Raw genomic sequence first — 19,691 nt, 5'->3', positions numbered from 1 at the left:
GCAAAGTGTGAACCTGCTCTGAAAAAGGCAAAGACTGTTCCATCAACCAGGAAGTGATTGTGACTGTTTTTTTTTTGTGGATAGTAACAGGATTAGTAATGGAATTATCTTTAAAAATGTAAAAAAAATAACAGGACAATATTACGCATCATTACTTAACAAACTGAAGGAAGAAATTGCAAAAAAACGACCACACTTTAAGAAGAAAGTGCTTTTCCATCAGGACAATGTGTCTGCTCACACTTTGACGGTCGTCATGGCTAAAATTCACAAATTGCACTTTGAATTGTTTGATCAATAAATATTCACCAGATTTGGCTCCAAGCAACTTTTTCTTGTTTCCTAACCTTAAAGTTTCATTTCGAGGAAAGAGATTTTCATCAGACAAGGAGGTTATCGCATACGTAAATGCTTATTTTGCAGAGAAAGATGCCAGCTACTATTTGGAAGGGTTGAAGAGGTTAGAGCATTGCTGGAAAAAGTGTATTGACTTGAAAGGAGGCTTAGTTGAAAAATGAAACTATACTGACAGAAAAAAAAGTATTTCTAAGTTATGCTCAAAACTTTTCAGACAACCTTCATATTATCATCATAAATAAAAAAAATTCAATTACATTGTTTTACTAACCACTTGATCTGCAGGAAGGAGTTTATGATTGCCTTCACTATCAGTCACAAGTGTCATCTCAGTCATTTCAGCACCTGGTGGTACAATCATATCTTCCTCTGTAGTTAATCGTGGTTGATTAACAACAATTGTATCATTTAAATGTCCCTGAAAAAGAAAGTTATTCATAGAATATAAAATAACATTACTAAAAATTATCCAAAACAAAATCTATGAAATTTTATTCTTTGTTCTATTACAACTGATAACTCTTTTATAACTTTAATGATAAGAATTATAAAAATGTCAAATTTTTTATAATAATCAAAATTAATAATAATTTAAAAATAATAATCCCTTGCCAGGAATAAAATCAGTTAAATGAGAAAGCACTCAGTATCATTAATCCTTTTTTTAAATAAATCTAAGAGTTTTCTTTTTAGAACTCTTTGCAAGACCTTACATAGGCTTATCTTCTAAAAAGCCAGGAAAAAATGTAAAACTTTCATTTGAAATTCTATGTTATCAATTTTTGATAAATTGGTTGACATTTTACTCTGCAATGACCCATATAAAAATTGAAGATAACAATTTATATTTAATGACTGATAGTTATGAAAAACTTCTACACTGCACATAAACTAATTGTTACTAGCTTACAAAATTGGGAAGAAATCTGTAAATGAAAATTAATCTACCAAATTTATGTGACATAAAAGGAATCTTTGTCTGTTGCATTATGTCAGTAATACAAAACAATTTACATAAGTATAGGAAAATCCTTAAAAAACTAAATTAAAACTAAAATAGGTTATCTTAAGGGACAATTTTCTTGAAAATCTTTTTTACAACACTGCAATTTGGTGCAGTTATTGGTCACATTTAATATTTACTATAAAATTAAGATTTTAATGAAAAGTAAAAAAGTTATAAAATATTTATTTTGGCTAAAAATTGGCAAGTTCTTTAACAGAAAATGCTTTAAGAAAATCAATTATGATAGTGACTCAAATTACATTTAGGTCTAGTTATGATTTTAAAATTCGCCAGGAAAATATTCTGCATTATACCATAGTCTCACAAAAATAGTTCAGAAATCTGTTACAATGTAATTGAAGGACTTGATTGGATTTTGTGTTGTGGTATAAAGGCCCTTACTTAATGGAAATATATAGCTAAGAAATATTTATTTCATATTTTCTAAATTACTCTTGTTCCTTTTATTTCATAGTCTGTTCTTTGTTAACCTAACTTAATTATTAGGTGTAGGTGAAAATTTATATTACTAATTATTTTTTCAACATTAAGCAGTTTTAATGCAGTTTTCCAAAAAATAAAAAGATTCCAGTACTTTTTCAGATATCAATAACATTTTGATTTAAAAAATTATCTTGGTTTAACATATATATATATATATCCATGGGTGAAGAAGCCATACAGGTATACTAATTGTTTTTTTATAAGCATAAACAAAGTAAGCAGTAGAAGAAGGATGTAAAATTACATTACAAAAAAAAAAATGAATCTGAAAACTAATTGTTAAAATAAGCAATAAGACCAATTACCTGAGTCTGCATATGATTATATAAAAGAGGTTTTCTCATAAATCCCATACCACAAACAAGACACTCATAAGGCTTTTTGTCACTGTGCACAAATCTGTGTGCATTTCTGTTATCACGGCTGTTAAATGCTTTACCACAAACCTGTAAAATAATATTCAATTCATTTAATTAAGAATTAAAAACAACATATTTTATAACAACAGCAACAATGTAAAATGAATAAAAAGCTTAGTTAGTTGATTTTTTATCATTAGAGTTTTTTAACTCCAGAAAGCAAGATGGGTGGTGTTTATATATATAAATAAATAACAAATTTAAGTTTAGTTTAACAGTGTTACTGGAACTAACCAAGAAATAGTCATATAATATGGATACAGATATAACAGAATAATTTTCATCAAAATTTATTCACCTCGCACTGATAAGGTTTCTCGCCAGTATGTATACGGCGATGTTTCTTGAAGTGTTCAGGATATATGAATGTAGCATTGCAAGTAGAACACTTATAAGGCCTCTCGCCAGTATGGGCAGCTTTCATGTGATAATCCAACAGGCGCCTTCTCTTAAAACCCTTACCACAATCCATGCATTTATATCTTTTGTCATCATAATGTGTCGCTCTTTTATGTGACTGAAGATTACTGCGTTGGCTGTAAAATAAACAAAAATGTGGCTTAAAATTATTAACTGAACATAAGTTTTCACTCTCTTTGCTTACACTAAGTTATACTAGATTATAAAAAAAACTTAACCTAAAACTACTATCAACTTTTACTGTGTTGTAAGATATTGTAGTCATATAACAGAATGTTTATAAATGCAACTACTATCATGTTGTTTAAAATGTCTTACAATAAACAAGTACACTAATACTGACTTTATTTATTTATTGACTTTATTTTCTTACTGACTTTAATATCAGTAAGAAAATAAATGCAAACAACTATACTAATGTGCAGTTATCAGTAAATATATATCCACTTTGTCAATGAGAAAATAAATGCTTGAAGCTTAACACATAACATTGTTTGTCAAATTTACTCTGCAGTAATCACTAATCTCCTGCTGCAGAGTTTTTTAGCAGATGTCTTGGATGTCTTTATTCAAAGAAATCTAAGTTTAGTTAATATGATAATAGAGGAATATGGGAAAATAAAGATTGGGAGTATATAAATCAGGTAAGTGAGGAAGTAGAATGTTTTAAAATATGTCAAGGTATGCTTATGAGGAGCATATAATATAGAGAATAGTATAAACCAATCATCTGCTAGCTGAAGACTTAACAAAAAAAGACATTCAGTTGAATTAATTTTCTAATCAAACTACATCATTTGTTTTAAAGTTTTAATATTTGGTAGTAATACAATGATATGACATTTTAATATTGTTGTATAAGCTTTTTGACTACCAACTTATCTGATCTTTTAAGATTGTCTTTGTAAAAAACTACCCTTTATTTTTAGCATGTATATATATTACTCTATCTCTTAAAATTCCAAACATTTAACTTCAAACTTTATTTTATAACACTAGTAATTATTAAATCTTTAGTCAAATTTTAATCAGAATTACACTGAGAATTCTAAATGGATTCTTGCACATAATTTAAGTCTAGAAGATCGCTTCTAATCTCCTCTAAATTTCAAAGTTATGGCAAATGAAGCTCATCAGTTATGTTTTTGTTATATTCAAGTCAAAGTGTAACAAGCTTCATTATAGTGTAATTACTTATTCTAAAGAAGAAAAATTAAAAAACAAAAAGTGCCTTTTATATCATTTGAATAATGCATGTCATCGGTAAAGTAAATAATTCATTCGCTCTTTAACTGATTTTCCTGGCAACAAACAGTGTGAAATAAAATAACATAAACACAATTATTGGAAAAGCATAAAGGTGAGGTCAGTTGACAAAAATCCATACCTGAATGTAGCTCCACAGAACTCACATTGATATGGTTTTTCCCCAGTATGAGTTCTTTCATGGTCCCGTATCTCAGCTTTCCTGGCAAATGCTTTACCACACAATCTACAAATAAAAGGTTTATAACCTGTATGCACTAAACAATGCACTTCAAGGTTTCTAGCAGTACCAAATCCTTTACCTGTAAAAAATAATATTTCATTAATCAACTTAAAATTAATTACCAAATCCAGTGAACTTACATTACATTGTATTAATTTATACCAGATCTTATACTTTCAAAAAACAGGAGCCATGAAAAAATGTGTTAAACCACAAAGTTTGATTGGTATTCTTCCTTTAATTTAATAAAAAGGTTTAAAGTTTAAAATTATATTGCCAATTTTACCCTAATTATCAAACTTTTTTTGTAAAAGTTGTAATAAACTATGGATTCCAATTTTGAATTAGAAAAAGAAAATGATATATATATATATATATAATATAAGATTTTATAAAACAAGGTTTAAGGAAAGTATTGAAAATTAAGGTTGATAAAGTTCAAAATGAAGAAAGATTCAATATGAGAAGAAAATATAGTAAAATCTTGTAAAGAAAAAACTATGTTGCCAGGTTGTATGGTAAGACATCCATTCAGGTTTGATCATTTGGTTAACTTTAGAGGAATCTACAGAAATCACAGGAGAAGAAACACTGGAATAAACAGACAAGGAATATTTTTAATTTTGGTAAATGTATTTGAGTTAAAAGACTGGCACAGAAAAGAAAAAGAATAATGAACTGACAATAGATGCTAACAAAAAATAAATAATTAAAGTAGATAATTTTTTCTACATCTAATAAATACATACCACATTCTTGGCAAACATAATTCCTGACTCCGGAATGTGTGCGTTCATGCTGAAGCAAATTTTGCTGAGTAAGAAATGTCTTTGGGCACTGTGGGCAAGCAAAAGGCCTTGGACGTTCAGTATGTGTCTTCTCATGGGATCTGAACGTATATTTTGATGCAAAGTCTTTTCCACAGACACCACACTGATAAGGTCGAACACCTGTATGAGAGTTCATGTGTTCTTCTAGCATATTACGTGATCTGAACAAAAACAGCATATTTTAAAAAGTAATTTATTAAGCTATTAAAAATGTAATATTGATTTAGCAATGAAGAACACAACTCAAATTGAAACAAGTTAAGTACCAGAAAATAGAGGCATGCTATTTCTTTTAGTGTCATTTCCAACCCTCAAAAATTTTACATGAAGACATCATTTTTGATGATTTAATGTGCAAATAATAAATAATGCAATAATGTAGTGGTATGAATGACAATGTTGTATTTATAAACATACTATATTAACATGAAAATTACAACTGAAAATAGTAATAAACTTTATTAAGATATGATGGTTATGTGCTGTTAAAAAAAAAAATAAAAAATATAAATGCAAAGTGTAGGACTTATATTTCCATTTTATTTACTTTTTATAAAATTTCTTAAAAACAATAATGGTAGGGAATAAAAGGTATGAGTTAGAAAAGTACCTTAATTTCAAAGAATTCAAATAAATTGTCTTTATGCTGCACTGTAAACTACTAATTTGTATTTCTATACACGTTATTGATTAATAGGACTCAAATGAAACAGCTAAAGAGATTACAACTTCATAAAGGCAAAAAAAAACATTTTCAAACATTCTTTGCATGAAAAGTATTTTTAAGTAATACAGATGAAGTGATTATTTTTACTTGTAGGTTAGAGGATTTAGAACTTTGCTATTTTCAACATGAATACTTTCACCTCCATAATGACAGAAATGACAATCAAAAACAAAGCAAAGAACCAACACAAAACCAACAGACTAGAAATATTTCTAAAACAGCCCATCACATCCTCAACTGTTACTCATTTAACATTTCAAACAGGGAGAACATTTTTTACAAGTATAACAAGACATCCTACTGCAGAAGTCAATATCACCCTTACTTTAGACAGAAAAATAATATTAGACTACAGATAATTCTATAAGGACTCATTTAACCCCTTACTGGACTATGATGGAATATTCCAACGTAGCCAATACGCACAAAAAGGGCCTTTGTTGTAATATTCTGTTAAGAGTTTTGTCTAATTTTAATTCGCTTATCATAATATTCCAGCGATCATTTTTGAATGTAGTTCATCATTATTCTGCAATGGTATACAGCACTAGTAAAGCGTTTTCGTTGCATTCTAAGGCATCATACGTAAAACGGCTGATACGGCTTGAATGGAGTGTTGTTTACATCTTGTTCACGAGTATTTTTACATGTTTATTTCGGGTTGTAGCCGTTGTTATGTAATTGAATCTTGTGTGTATGCTTTTTAAATTAATTTATAAACTTTACCGCATATTTGTAAACCGGTAGTTCTTGGGTTTTTTATAATAGCTTTATATGTTGTTTTCTTGTAATTGATATTTTAGACCAGTTACAATCTGATAGTGATAATGATAGTTTAGATGATATGTGTGAGGACATATCGTTGTTATAAACCTAATGATGATGATGATTACGGTTATGAAGTTGGTGCAGATAAGTCTATTCGAAGTAATAAAATAATATTGAATGGGCAAATTATTATCAGTCTGATTCCTTTTGTAGGCCCTCCAACTTTACTAGATAAAGAAGTATAAATGTTGTTATTCCTGATCCAAATGATGTATTTAGTATTTTTCAATTTTATAACTGATGAACTGATTGATATAATTACAAACCAAACGAACGATACATGCAGATAATTTTCAGTCAAATAAAGTTCTGAAGCAGTTTTCATGATTTCAAGGGTGAAACCAGCAGATAAAAAAGAAATATCTTTACTAATTGCAGTCTACATTTTGCATGGAATGATTTGGAAGTTTGAAATTGATAAATATTATACAAAAAAAACAAACCATTATTTGCAACCCCATTCTTCGTTGAGTAGAGTTTTGTCCAGTTTATAAGAATCAAACGAACTAGATTTGGAATCAAAACCTATGTTTTATCTGAATCAAAGTCAGGATACACTTATAAGCTACTTACTTATACTGTAAGTGAAACAGAACTACTCCATAATGCAAATTATGGTACGCAACAAATGTTGTACTTACTTTGATGCATTGACCTGCTTCCGACAATTTCTATTGTAGTCCAGACTTGGCTATTGTTTTGAAAGATGAAGACTCTGACCTGGTGGGAACAGTCAAGTGTAATGGAGTCCCTAAGGATTTTGTAAAATAAAAATTGAAAGAGCATTGAGTGAAAAGTCCGGTCAAATGACACTACTGAAGTGGTGTGATAAAACGGATATGTTATGTTTGTCAACTCAGCACAAAATTCTTCCGGTTGAGGCAAGAAGAAAAGGGCAAAATGCCATCATTCCTTCAATTGTAAATTATTACAACATTTAAATGGGAGGGTGTTGACAAAAGTGATCAGATGCTTAGAGCATACTCTCTTGAATGAAAGAAACAAAATTTGGTACAAAAAGGTTATGTGCATATAAGCACATATTTTTCACCAAAAATGTGGAGGACAGTACACACATCTGCAATTTAGAGAGGCTTTCGTGGAAGCAATTGTTGAAAAAGATTTTCTAGCCAAACCAAAAATAGGAAGACCATCTACTAGAAGAGGATCCTCTGATGTTGAAGGAAAGGCACTTTCCAGAGTATGTACACACAAACAGAAAGAGAGTAAATGCTTCAAGAAGATGTGTAGTGTGTTCACACAATAAAAAGTAAAGACTCAAGATAACTGTATACGAAGTGGAATATTTGGCTGTGTATAAAATATTTCATATACTAAAAAGCTATTAAAACAATCATAATAGAATAAAATATTTAGTAGTAAAGAAAATAATTTCAATGACAGTGTAAAATATAATTTAATGATGTTTATGGCCAATATGAAAACATCCTTAATTATTAACATCAAGGTAGGTTAGGTAATACGGTTTTTGTAAATATAATATGTTTTGCATGAAAAATTAACTATTATTTTATTTATACTAGTCCATTATTAGTCAAAAAAAGTTATTTAAGTAAAAAAAAAAAACAGATCAAGACAGCAGTGAAAATAAAAAATCAGTAAGGGGTTAAAGAAAGAATCCTTCATATTTAATTAGTTGCAAACATTAAAACTAATTTAACAACTTATGCTGCACTTGTCAACAGAATAGTCTTCAGTGAGAGATTCTATTTGAATGGTTTATAATTCAACTGAGTATTACTAATATCATAAAATTTCAGGGATGGACAAGGATGCTTCCTGCAGTAACCCTAACCCCATTCAAGGTGGTACTAATTTCTGAAGGAAATAAATGTTTGGTTTAAATAAATAAAAATTAGAAAAAATGTTTTAAACAAAATAAATAGGCACATTTTCTGTATCTATCTTAGGTAAAAAATTCAAAGGGTGTTTCAATCTGATAGGTAGTGGTGGGAAAGATAGCTCTCTTCTGTGGATGAGACTTTTTCTCTTGTGTTCAAATTTCTTTACTGGTAGATTATTATCCTTAATCCCTTCTGCCTGTGCTGAGTTCAGTGGGTGGAGGTCAGACCCAACTAAGTCAATGGATGAGAGTATTATCACCCTTAAAAGTACTCTAGTTTCGTCACCCAGCAGAAAAGACAAATATCAACTTAGTCTACATGAAAGTAAACTCTACCAAGCTATTACTTTTCTTTTACACTTACAATTATTATGTTTTAAAATTAAACTATAACAAAGTAAAGTTATAGTTTAAACATAATTTACCAAACACAAATAATAAGGAAAAAAATCAACAAATTCTTTTAATTTATTTTATTACAATTAAAAAAAAGAGATAATATAGTATTATATATCCTCAGACAAGTTACATAATGCATGTTATGTGGGTCAAACACTTATATAAAAAATAAGTTTGACTGTTTTCAAGAAAAATATGCTTCATGGAAAAATTCATTCCTTGTCAGAACAAAATATTTTAGATCAGATTCATAATTTATGGTGAAATACTATCGAGATAATTTTATTTTTAATTATGCTAAACAAATTTAAGCAAAACATAAATAAATTAATGCTTCTCTGGATGGTCCTACACTAACAGAAAGACTAGTAATTTGTAGAAGATTCTTTTGAACTTGGAAGGGCTCAGACCACACATTAATACAACAAAATTCCAAAATGAAGTTTAATTGTAGTTATTAAAATACAATGTCTTTTCAAGGATCTACAGAGATATTCGTTATTCTAGTCAAGGTTAACAATTTTTCACATGCTAAAAAATGAATCACTAAAAAGTAAAATACTAAACCATTATTCTACATATGTAGCTAGCTGAACCTCTATGTTCTAGACCAGAGAAAAACCATACATCAATAGTTGAAAACATTTCAAACACTCAATTAGATATTATTCAACTATGCAAATGATAAAAATTATTAAATTAATTCAACATAAATAAAAATAAACACACATAGATGATATTACAGATACATATGTATACAGTAAGTATACGAGGTCTGTAAATAAAGTAATGAGATTAGTTTTTTTGGCAGCCAAAGTGGCAACACTGTAAAGTTACTAGTAAACATATGGTTATATGAATGGGTGGTTTATGTTAGGTATTAATATTTTTAGTCTATTGTTGTCATGTCAGGTGTATACAAACTTTTCATGAAACTCAAGTTTTTTAGGTGGTTTAAAGCATTTTCAGATAGTCAGGAATTGGTTGTGGACAATCCAGGCTCTGGAAGACCATTAATGTCAAAAAGTGACAACAATGTTGAGCGAATCAGAGACTTGATACAGCACTACCGGCGATTGTCAGAATGATTGCAAAACTATTAAATTTGAACCTTACCACAGTACATCAAATTTTGACAATCTAATTGAAAATGAAAAAAGTTTGTGCAAAATTGGTCCCAAAAAACCTCACTGTTGAACAGAAAAATTACAGTGTGTAAGTATGCCGTGATCTTTTAGGGCGAATTGAAACTAATCCTGATTTTCGAAAAAATGTTACTCTGATGATGAATCTTTGATATTTGAGTACAATCCAGAAACAAAATGCCAGAGCATGGAGTGACACATTTTAAACTCACCATGTTCAAAAAAAGCAAAAATGTGCAAATCAAAAATCAAAACCATGCTAATTTGTTTGTTTGCTAGTAATGGCATTGTCCATAAGGAGTTTTTGCTTACAGCGCAGACTGTAAATCAATATTTTATCATGAAATTCTTGAAAGAGAAAGAGTTACCCGCATGAGACCAGCCATCAAAGACAACTGGATGCTGCATCATGACAATGCACCTTGTCACACTGGACTCTCAATTTATGAGATCAGACAAAGAAAAACATTCCTCTAGTTCCTCAACCAGCACCTTATTCACCTAACTTGTCCCTGCGACCTTCTCCTGTTCCTGACTAAAAAAACACCTCAAAGGACACCATTTTGGAACAGTAGAAAATATATATATAAAAAAAAAAAAAAAATGTAATTGACCAACTGAAGGATATTCTGGTTTCTGAATTCAAACACTGCTATGAAGAATGGGAAACCCATTTGAAGCATTGCATGGCTTCCCAAGGGAACTATTTCGAAGGTGATGGAGCCCATGTATAATTGGATTGTTAATAAAAAAGTTTTCTGGACCAGTCTCATTACTTTATTTACATACCTTGTTTACACATAAATAACCTAAATGACAATTATAAGAAAAAATGAATGGATAGTTAGAACATACAGCACAAGTCTAACATCATTAAAATAGTAAAAAAAAGAAAATTTGTATTTTTTTCATAGAAAAATCAGAGACTAGCAAAATTTTCTGACTAAAATGTAATACAAACAATACATAACTAGTTTGTATAAAAGCAAACAAACTAATTTCAGCCATAATAAAGGATAAGATAAATATGTAAGCATGTAGCATCATGAAACTCACTTAACATAGACAAGCAATAATCAGTCTGCACAATAAACTGCAAATACAAATAAGCATGAGTCAATTATGTATCACACGTAGATGAGAAAAAAAATAAATGTACTGTGTTTAAAGGAACTATTATATTAAACAAGGATTTAAAAATCAATGATACCTACAAACTAGATTATAAAAGCTTTCTATACACAATCCTAAGGCACTTGATCAGCAAAATTTTAGACAAATATTAAATTAAATATTAAATTTTTTTATCTGACAAATATTAGAATTTTTAATTGATGGCTCAAAAACATTTACATTGCAATAACAATGAAAAGTTGTAAGGTAATGTAGATATAATTACTTAATAAAAAATATGGCTGAACATATCAGAGGATACAAAAAATAATATACTATAGTTATAACAGATGTAAACAATAACAGACTTGGTAATTGATTAACAACCTTAGTATCCTTTTTCCTTGGTATAAAAATTTGCCTCTGTCAATAACTAAATATTTTGTCCTTACTTAATATTGTTCCTTTGTAGTAGTAGTCACCTGCTAAGCAATACAGCTTTTTCTTCTGAGTAGTTAAATTCACCCTAATAAGACTATTGCCAGAAAATCAAAATCAGTTGCTTTCAAATTTAACACTTTACAAACTTAACTGATGTGAGATCAGGCAATGCAGAAAATGAACATTCAGATTAGTTGATTTAGAAACTAATGAAAAATTTCCATAATTTCCTTCAAAAAAGCCAAAACATTTTCATTTTAACTAAGGAATATTTTAAATTTTAGAACTAAGATAGTGAGTAATGTTTTGCCATAAATGTAGTTATGATTGTCAATAATTTCTGCCAAAGCAGTTAATTTTTTTGCTCTTCTTTCAATAATAAATTAATATCATCTAAGTTTTTACATAATAAATAAATTTACCTAAGACACTTCTTTTACGAGACCAAAAAAAAACTTGTCAGATATTTTCTAGTATTTGTAAGTACTAGAGAATCATTATTGTACAATGCTATTGTACCTGACACGGTTTCATAGATTATACATTAAAACTGACATCTATAAAAAGTTATTAGAGACATTTTAAATGAAGTACATTGGAGAAATTTATACAATCCAGACTGACTGTACACTGACTCAATACCAGACAAGTTACTGACTTAGGTAAATTGAGAACATTAACATCCAAACAATGAATGAGAAAATTTGGTGGTAAAGAGGGAGAAGGAGAGATTGTGTCAATGTTATAATTACTAAACATAAATGTCACATGGTAGAAAGTGGTTAAAACACTATATAGATTCAGTCTAGAAAAAACAATGAAACATGTAATACTTACAAATATCGTTTACCACACTGATCACATGTCCAATTTTTAATTTGGGGTAGATGCATCCGCTTATGCACTCTGTACAACCTCAGATTAGAGAATATACGATTGCATATTTCACATTGGAAATCACCCTCTTCATTTGTAACATGATCATCTAAATGAGCAGATAAATCAGATCTTTTCAGGAACTCTTGGCCACAAATATCACAAATATATAACCTTAACTGATGAACATCTTTCATATGATTTGCAATTCCTTTCGGATCGCTCATCACCTTATCATCTGCTGAACACAGTAGGCAAGTGTAGACGTTACCATCTCTACTCACAACCTACACAAATCATACACTTCAATTAAAATAACTCAATTAATATTAGACCACTGATTATTTCAATAATGTGCTAACTGAAAAAAAAAAAAAAATGTTATAAATCTCTATTCTATTATTGTAAAATTATTTAACTGTCAAATTCTCATATTCAAAAAGAAATATTATATTTTCATATTATAGAAATATTAGTAGTTAACAGCACGTAAAAATAACATAGAAAACCATTTTAGACTAAACATTTGCATTATTAAAATCTTGATATAAAGATATGATCGGATGTTTTATTTCTTAAGCACAATATCTCTGACAGCTGTAAGTGAGCCGATATGAGAAACAAGTCCCGTTTCTACTGACAAAGTTATTCTCAAAAATAACTGCATCTCACTCAAACTTATTAGGAAAGTGAACAGATTTTTCACTAACTCCTTTACAGAAATAAATATTGTATAATAGATGTCAAATCCAGCAGATATTCAGCTCTACAAATGACACTTTTCATCACCACCAGGTCAGGTTGCAAAATGAACATCATTATTCAAATAGCAATTCTGAGCAGTGATTATTTTTAACCTCAGGTGTTTTACAAGCACTTCAACTGTAAGAAAAAATGCGGTAGGTGGTGAGAAATAACAAATTAATGAATCCATTTTGCTATCAGTCAGAAGGTTAAAATGTTTTCTTGTGAAATGATCATTAGATATTTGTTAAAATTGTTTAATCCATAAAAAATGACCACTTATTACTGAGCCAAAAGTACATCATTTCAGCATATCCATTAACTGAAAGTCGATATATGCGTAAGATTTTAAAAACAAAATTGTAAAATAAAACTGCACCAACCATTTGTGGAATCATTGTCGTCAATTCATTCTTAACAGCTGGTTGTTGCTGTTTCTTTTTTCTACCTTTAAGTCCCTTTTTACCACCTAATATTTTATCAGTAATATCTTCTTCCAAAACTTCAACCTTTATTTGTTGCGACTTATCATCTTTCACCTTTTCACCTTCAGGAACGTAATCGCTATCATTGGCATCACCTGGATCATTAATTACTTCATCATCAGATTCTATCATCTTGTTCATATCACTATTTTCCTGCAAATAAACAAATATAATTTATTATTAGCACAGCCAACCTGGAATGAATAACAATATTAATTAATAACAAAATTAATATTTTTTCTGTGAAGTACTCTTCTAACAATGCTATATGCAGAAATTTACATTTATTTTGTTTTACCAACATATCTCACACAAAATATTTAAGGATTAATTTAAAAATAAGAATAGTTTGTATATAGGCATAAACAGCATACTTCTACTTTGTTTATCCAGAATCTTAAATTTTCAAAACTAAAATCATCTGAAAAATCACTTCTCTACCCATAAATTAGAACCGGTATATGCATTACATGTACAGAGTCCTATGTCATATAAGAACGATGTTATTAAGATTAAAAAACATTTTAAACTGAAAAAGACTTCTCAACTCCAAAAACTGCTATTTTGTTGATTGGGTAGTGATTGTACTATCTTTACATTTAAATGAGCAAAAATTTGACTGTTTTTCTCTATTTCTGTATGTTCTGTACAAATCTTTAAATCTAAACGTAATTACTACATCCCAAATCATCTCTGTCTATGACCAAATCTGAATTTTTAAAACAATCCATCAAATTCAATATCCTCCTGTAACAGCATATTTAAAATTTTTTTATTTATTTCTAATTGTCCATATTGCTTTACAATGAAAAGCTACACTCAATATAAATACTTCTTAAGAACTTCTTTCCAATTCTTTAACCCAAATTTGACACTAACAGACTTCTTTTTTTGCATGAAATTTCTCCTCATTTATGTAATTCTGTTTTTTACATCCACATTACTTTGTACAGATATCTAATCCAAAGAATATTTCCTAATTTAAATGAATATCTTCTCAATCTAAAAATCTACTGAAAATTGTTTAAGTGAGCATATGAATTTGCAAATAATTAAATTTATGACCAGCAGAGCCATGAATAGAAAGATATCACTGAACAATAAAAATCCTTTTAAGAGACATAACTCATCAAGCTCTCACCAAGGGCAGAAAACTGTCCTTGACAGACAGATGTCCAAGAGTAAAGAAAGTAAGGTACAACACTGAAGATTATAATGTCCAATGAAAAATATTTAATTTAAAAATGAAATAATTTTTCATAACAATAACTTTCATTGGAAAAGATACGGTTCACTTGGCAACATCCCCTGACACAGCTTAATGGGGGTATTGTTTTAAGGGGATTTTACTAAGCAGGAATTACAATAACATTACAATAATCACAGCTAAAATAGTACCCAAAAATATTGTATACCTGAATGAATTAAAATCTTCAGAATTTAATATTAGTTGTCTATTATCTTCAAACTTGTAAAAAAACAAGGAGAGAACAAAAAGTTCATGTTTGTAGCCCAAATCTGTTAGTCTTTTATTGTATTCCATTAAGCTGTGATAATAATTACAACAAACAATAGGCCAAGAAATATAAGATGCAATAAATAAAGGTATACTTTTGTGTTCTATACAGAATAGCAGTCCCCTTTAACCCATAACAAGTTGTACATACAATTATGCATGTAAAAATCACAAATACACAAAATTAACACATAGGATTTGCCATACATTTGCTTTCAGTCAATGAACATTATACAAAACTACAATAAGTTACACACATATGCATATAGAAATAAAAAATACATAAAATTAGCATATAAATTTTGCTGTAAATCTGTATTCAAACAATTTTATTCCTGGATGCCCAAGAATGAGATTAAAATGATTCATTTAATTTATTTTGCTATTAAGAACACTTCGATTGTGAAACAAACATTTCTTTGTAATTCTTTTAACTTAGCACTACATTTATTTATATCTTGATCTTTTATATAATGGAGAAATTACAGATTTTTTTCTTCTCAACTCAACAAAACTGTACTCGTTTCAATTTTTAGGTATGAATAAAGAATAACTAATAACAATATAAATGCCTTGTTATTATCTTGTATACTTTAGTATTAAGTGGAATACCCTAAAAAATGTGAATAACCTAATCAGTACATCATTTAGGTTGTAATATCTATAATTTTTTTCAAGTCATTTTCTGTTAAATGTTTCAATATACTTATTTTATGCAAATCGCTTAAATACAAAGTATCTGCTACATCTTGCATCATTTAGTACTTGCTAAAGTTTTAATATTTGGCTACTCTTGGCTTTTACATGCTACATTTCTTTCTGTACTCTAGTACATAAGGCACTTATGTATGATACATAAACCAGAATCTTTTAAGAATTTAAATAAACCTTTGCTCATATCTTCCTTTATACATTTTTTTTTTATTTAGCAAGTACAATTTTTCTTTAAGGCTTCAAGAGAAAAATTCTTCACTTTTGGTATATTATGTAACACACAGACAAAATTTATTACTGTCTGTATCCATTACTCAGAATGGTTCATTGAGGAGAATATGAGTATTTATATAAATCATTAAAAATATTCTAACCATTATGTGTCTACTTTGTAAAAGTTAAAAAATGTTAATTCCATTAAAAAAGAAAAATAGATAAAAAAAAAATAAAAAAAAAAATTAAATTCAGTCATGTGCTGTACTGCTCTCCTCCTATGCGTGTCTGTGTGTGAGAAAGAAAAATAAACAGTGAAACAGATAGAGAAAAAGAGAGAATGCTTTCACTATATTCTTACTACATTGTCATCTCAATTTCTTATATGCATCATACTAATATAATGTTATACAAAATAAAGAAAAAGGGCAGGGCAGTCTTCTTATGTGAGCAAACTAATAATTTATTTTACTTAACCAGTGGATATTTCAAAATTATAAACCAATAATTTAGAAATGTATATATAAAAAAACTGCTCAGAAGGTTTCTATACATAACATATCAATAAAATAAATAAAGGCAGATTTCATGATATTAAAAAAAAAACCTGTATAAAATGTAAACTTATGGTTTATGGTTTTAAACAGACAAAATTTTGGTAACTCTGAATTTCAGCATAAAAAAACTTGTAAAAAAAATAAGACTTCTTTTAAAAGTGATGAGTGTATTCAGTAAAGTGACATTCTGTATGTCATCAGCACAAACTTGAGATTTTCATCTTTGATTTTCATCTTAGGCAAAATCCTACCTCTTGAGTTTACAGGACTGTTCCTGTAAATAAGTCATTATGTTCCTCAGTCATTTAAATTTAGTTACAGTGAAGCATTGGTTGGGAATGCATTATTATTTTGCAGTAAACATTTTATAAATAAAATGTGATAGTTACGAAGCTAAGCAATGAGATAATTCATTTTGAATTTAGGCATCTTCTTCTGGTTACATCAAATCCCACTTTAAAGACGTGGATTAAACATTTTAACAATATCATCTAATTCTGAGTAAGAAGCATCCTGGCACAATAAAACAATTATCTAATAGCCTCACTCCTGCTGGCACATATGCTATTCTTCTTACACTTGACTGTAAATTTAAACCTTCACGTGAACAAAATTCTGGTGGCTCATGAATTAAGAACATGTAATTAATTTCAGCTGGGAAAAACATGATCAATAACTTTTGTTATAATAGTTTTCAGCAAAATATGATGAAAATATTTTTTTTTTTAATTTTCATCTAAATTGTTAACAGGAATTTGATATGGTAGTCCTGAGAACTTTGGTAGTTTATACCAAAGACAATTATTTTATAAAGAAATAATAATACTGTCTACAGCATCAAAAGGATTTTGAAATTCCTCTTGATACTGATAAATTCATTTACTTTAATATGACAGTGGCTGCTCATTTACTTAAATAGTACAGTAATACAAAACATAACAGTAATAAAATATGAATATTTCTCAGCAACAGACTGAATAATTATTCAGTGAAAAACAATGGTTGGTTCAGCCCATATTGTGAGAATACAGATTGTCATTTTATATATATTTGGCAACCACATCACGTCTCAAAATTGCAATGTGATTCCATCTGATCTGTAAGATGACCAGATATGTTAAAAGTCAAGCCCTCATCCTCTGAGAAACAATCTGTTGGGATGTTACAACAAATCTGCATTCATAAATGCAATCTCATGAATGGTAACCATCTACTGGATATTACATTAAAAATAGACTTTGGGATAAACTATGAATAATGGTAAAGTTTTAGCCTTCTGATATCTATGAAAATAAAAATAATAATCTACCTTCTGTTCACTTCGTTTCGTTGAATTATTTAGTAGATCTCTATTATCATCTTTAATAGTTTGTGATAATTGTTTTTTTGCAACAATAACTTTTTTATTTGTTTGTTTTGGACTCCTACTTTTCATACTTTTGTCATCTCTACTAGGATCATCTTTCTTTTTATCATCTGATTCATCATCCTGTTGTTCTTCATTATCATCAACATCAAATTTCCTAAAATCATAACTTGAATGAATAAAGCAAACCAGATTATAAATATAAATTTATTTTGTATTATACAAAAGGTTAGAGCAAGAGTATATTAATTTAATATAAAATATATCTATGCTAACTACATTCTGAATCTGATACAATACAGTTGGCCTTCTGTGGAGTAAAAGAAGTAGATAAAACTTTTTAATTAAAAAAAATTCTTGTGACAACTTATTAATACATCTTTTTATCAGTAAGCTAAAGATGCAAAAAAAATTACAGATTATTTTGTCAATACTTTTGACAATAAATATAAAAATCAATATATTATTGTAATTATTATATTCTGTAGAATGTGAGTTCTACATGTCGTAAACATAGTTCACTTTTGAGAAAACAATAGATGCAATTACAGCAGTAATTTGCTTTTTGGGAACAAATTTCAAGTGAATAAAATTAAGTGTTTAGTTACTTTAGAAACATGTACCTAATTACACAGATTATGGTGACTATTTGCAACTTCTGTACAATAATTAAAATTTCAATCACATTAGTACTATACTAGTTTAATAGTTTTAAATCAACAGTACGATTCAAAAGGATAAAATCACAGGTGAACAGGTAATATTTTTTTTTTATTGTTTCATTAAATTATTTTGTATGTTAACACAGAATAATACTTTGGCATGCAGGAGGACTTAAATCTCAAATATTGATCACAACTGCTTCAAGCAGGTGAAAACAAAAAAAGTTTATTTGTAACAAAATAAAAAAAAAGTGGCAAAAACATATATTGCCTTGGTTTTATAATATAATTCACTAAACTAAAGAAAAGAAGGGTAAAAATAATGGTGCAGTAAATTTCTTTTAATTTTACATGGCCCCAAATATTGCTAATTAGTCAGGTGGGCCAAACAGAACTTCATAAGTATTTCATTAAATAAATGACACTGATACAGTTTGTGAGAAATATTTTAATAAATGAAAAAAAATCAATGTTTTGTTTTTAATAAAGAAAGCATTATAACCATTATTAGTTTAAATTTTTACCTTTTAAAACAGATTTAAAAAAAAAGAAAAAGTTAATGTTACATGATGATTTCAGATGAAATAACAATTAACAAAAATTAAAACAGAAAATTGATTTACCAACAATATAAAAAAAATAAGTGTAATAAATAATTTAAATCACAGCAACAAAATTTCCTTCAATACTTTACACACAACTTCAATAATCTCATCATCAGGAAATAACCCATTACAAACTATACTTCAAACTAACTTTCTTCTTTTTTAATGTAATTAAATTTATTAACAAAAAAGCATGAATTTGAATAACATACATAATCTAACACAACATTTGAACACATAATTGCAAAACATACATTAAAAATGGTAAAAATGAATTATTTGAACATAAATGTTTTATACAAAGCCATTAAAATAAATGTCTTTATGAATAATATTTAACCTTAAAAAAAAAAAAAAAAAATAACAAACTTAGAAATGAAATCAGCTGTATATTCACTGTTACAAATGCAG

General features: G+C 28.4%; 1 protein-coding gene across 3 annotated transcripts in view; it reads right to left on the bottom strand.

Annotated features, from left to right (window-relative positions):
• LOC142320645 (uncharacterized) overlaps positions 1-19,691 on the bottom strand; it is a 39,865-nt gene that overhangs the window by 8,114 nt on the left and 12,060 nt on the right. For all 3 annotated transcript variants that reach the window (XM_075358675.1, XM_075358676.1, XM_075358677.1), the window contains exons 3-10: positions 17,957-18,170; positions 13,546-13,800; positions 12,380-12,705; positions 4,945-5,186; positions 4,094-4,274; positions 2,585-2,822; positions 2,173-2,313; positions 629-775 (exon numbers count right to left, since the gene is read on the bottom strand). In XM_075358675.1, the coding sequence (XP_075214790.1) occupies positions 629-775; positions 2,173-2,313; positions 2,585-2,822; positions 4,094-4,274; positions 4,945-5,186; positions 12,380-12,705; positions 13,546-13,800; positions 17,957-18,170 (1,744 nt within the window). The remainder of the gene's footprint in view (positions 1-628; positions 776-2,172; positions 2,314-2,584; positions 2,823-4,093; positions 4,275-4,944; positions 5,187-12,379; positions 12,706-13,545; positions 13,801-17,956; positions 18,171-19,691) is intronic.

The sequence above is a fragment of the Lycorma delicatula genome, chromosome 2 (assembly GCF_047948215.1).
Source record: "Lycorma delicatula isolate Av1 chromosome 2, ASM4794821v1, whole genome shotgun sequence".
NCBI classification, from domain to species: Eukaryota; Metazoa; Arthropoda; class Insecta; order Hemiptera; family Fulgoridae; genus Lycorma; species Lycorma delicatula.
The sequence above is the reverse complement of the archived record's forward strand: the minus strand, read 5'-3'. Positions and strand labels throughout refer to the sequence as shown.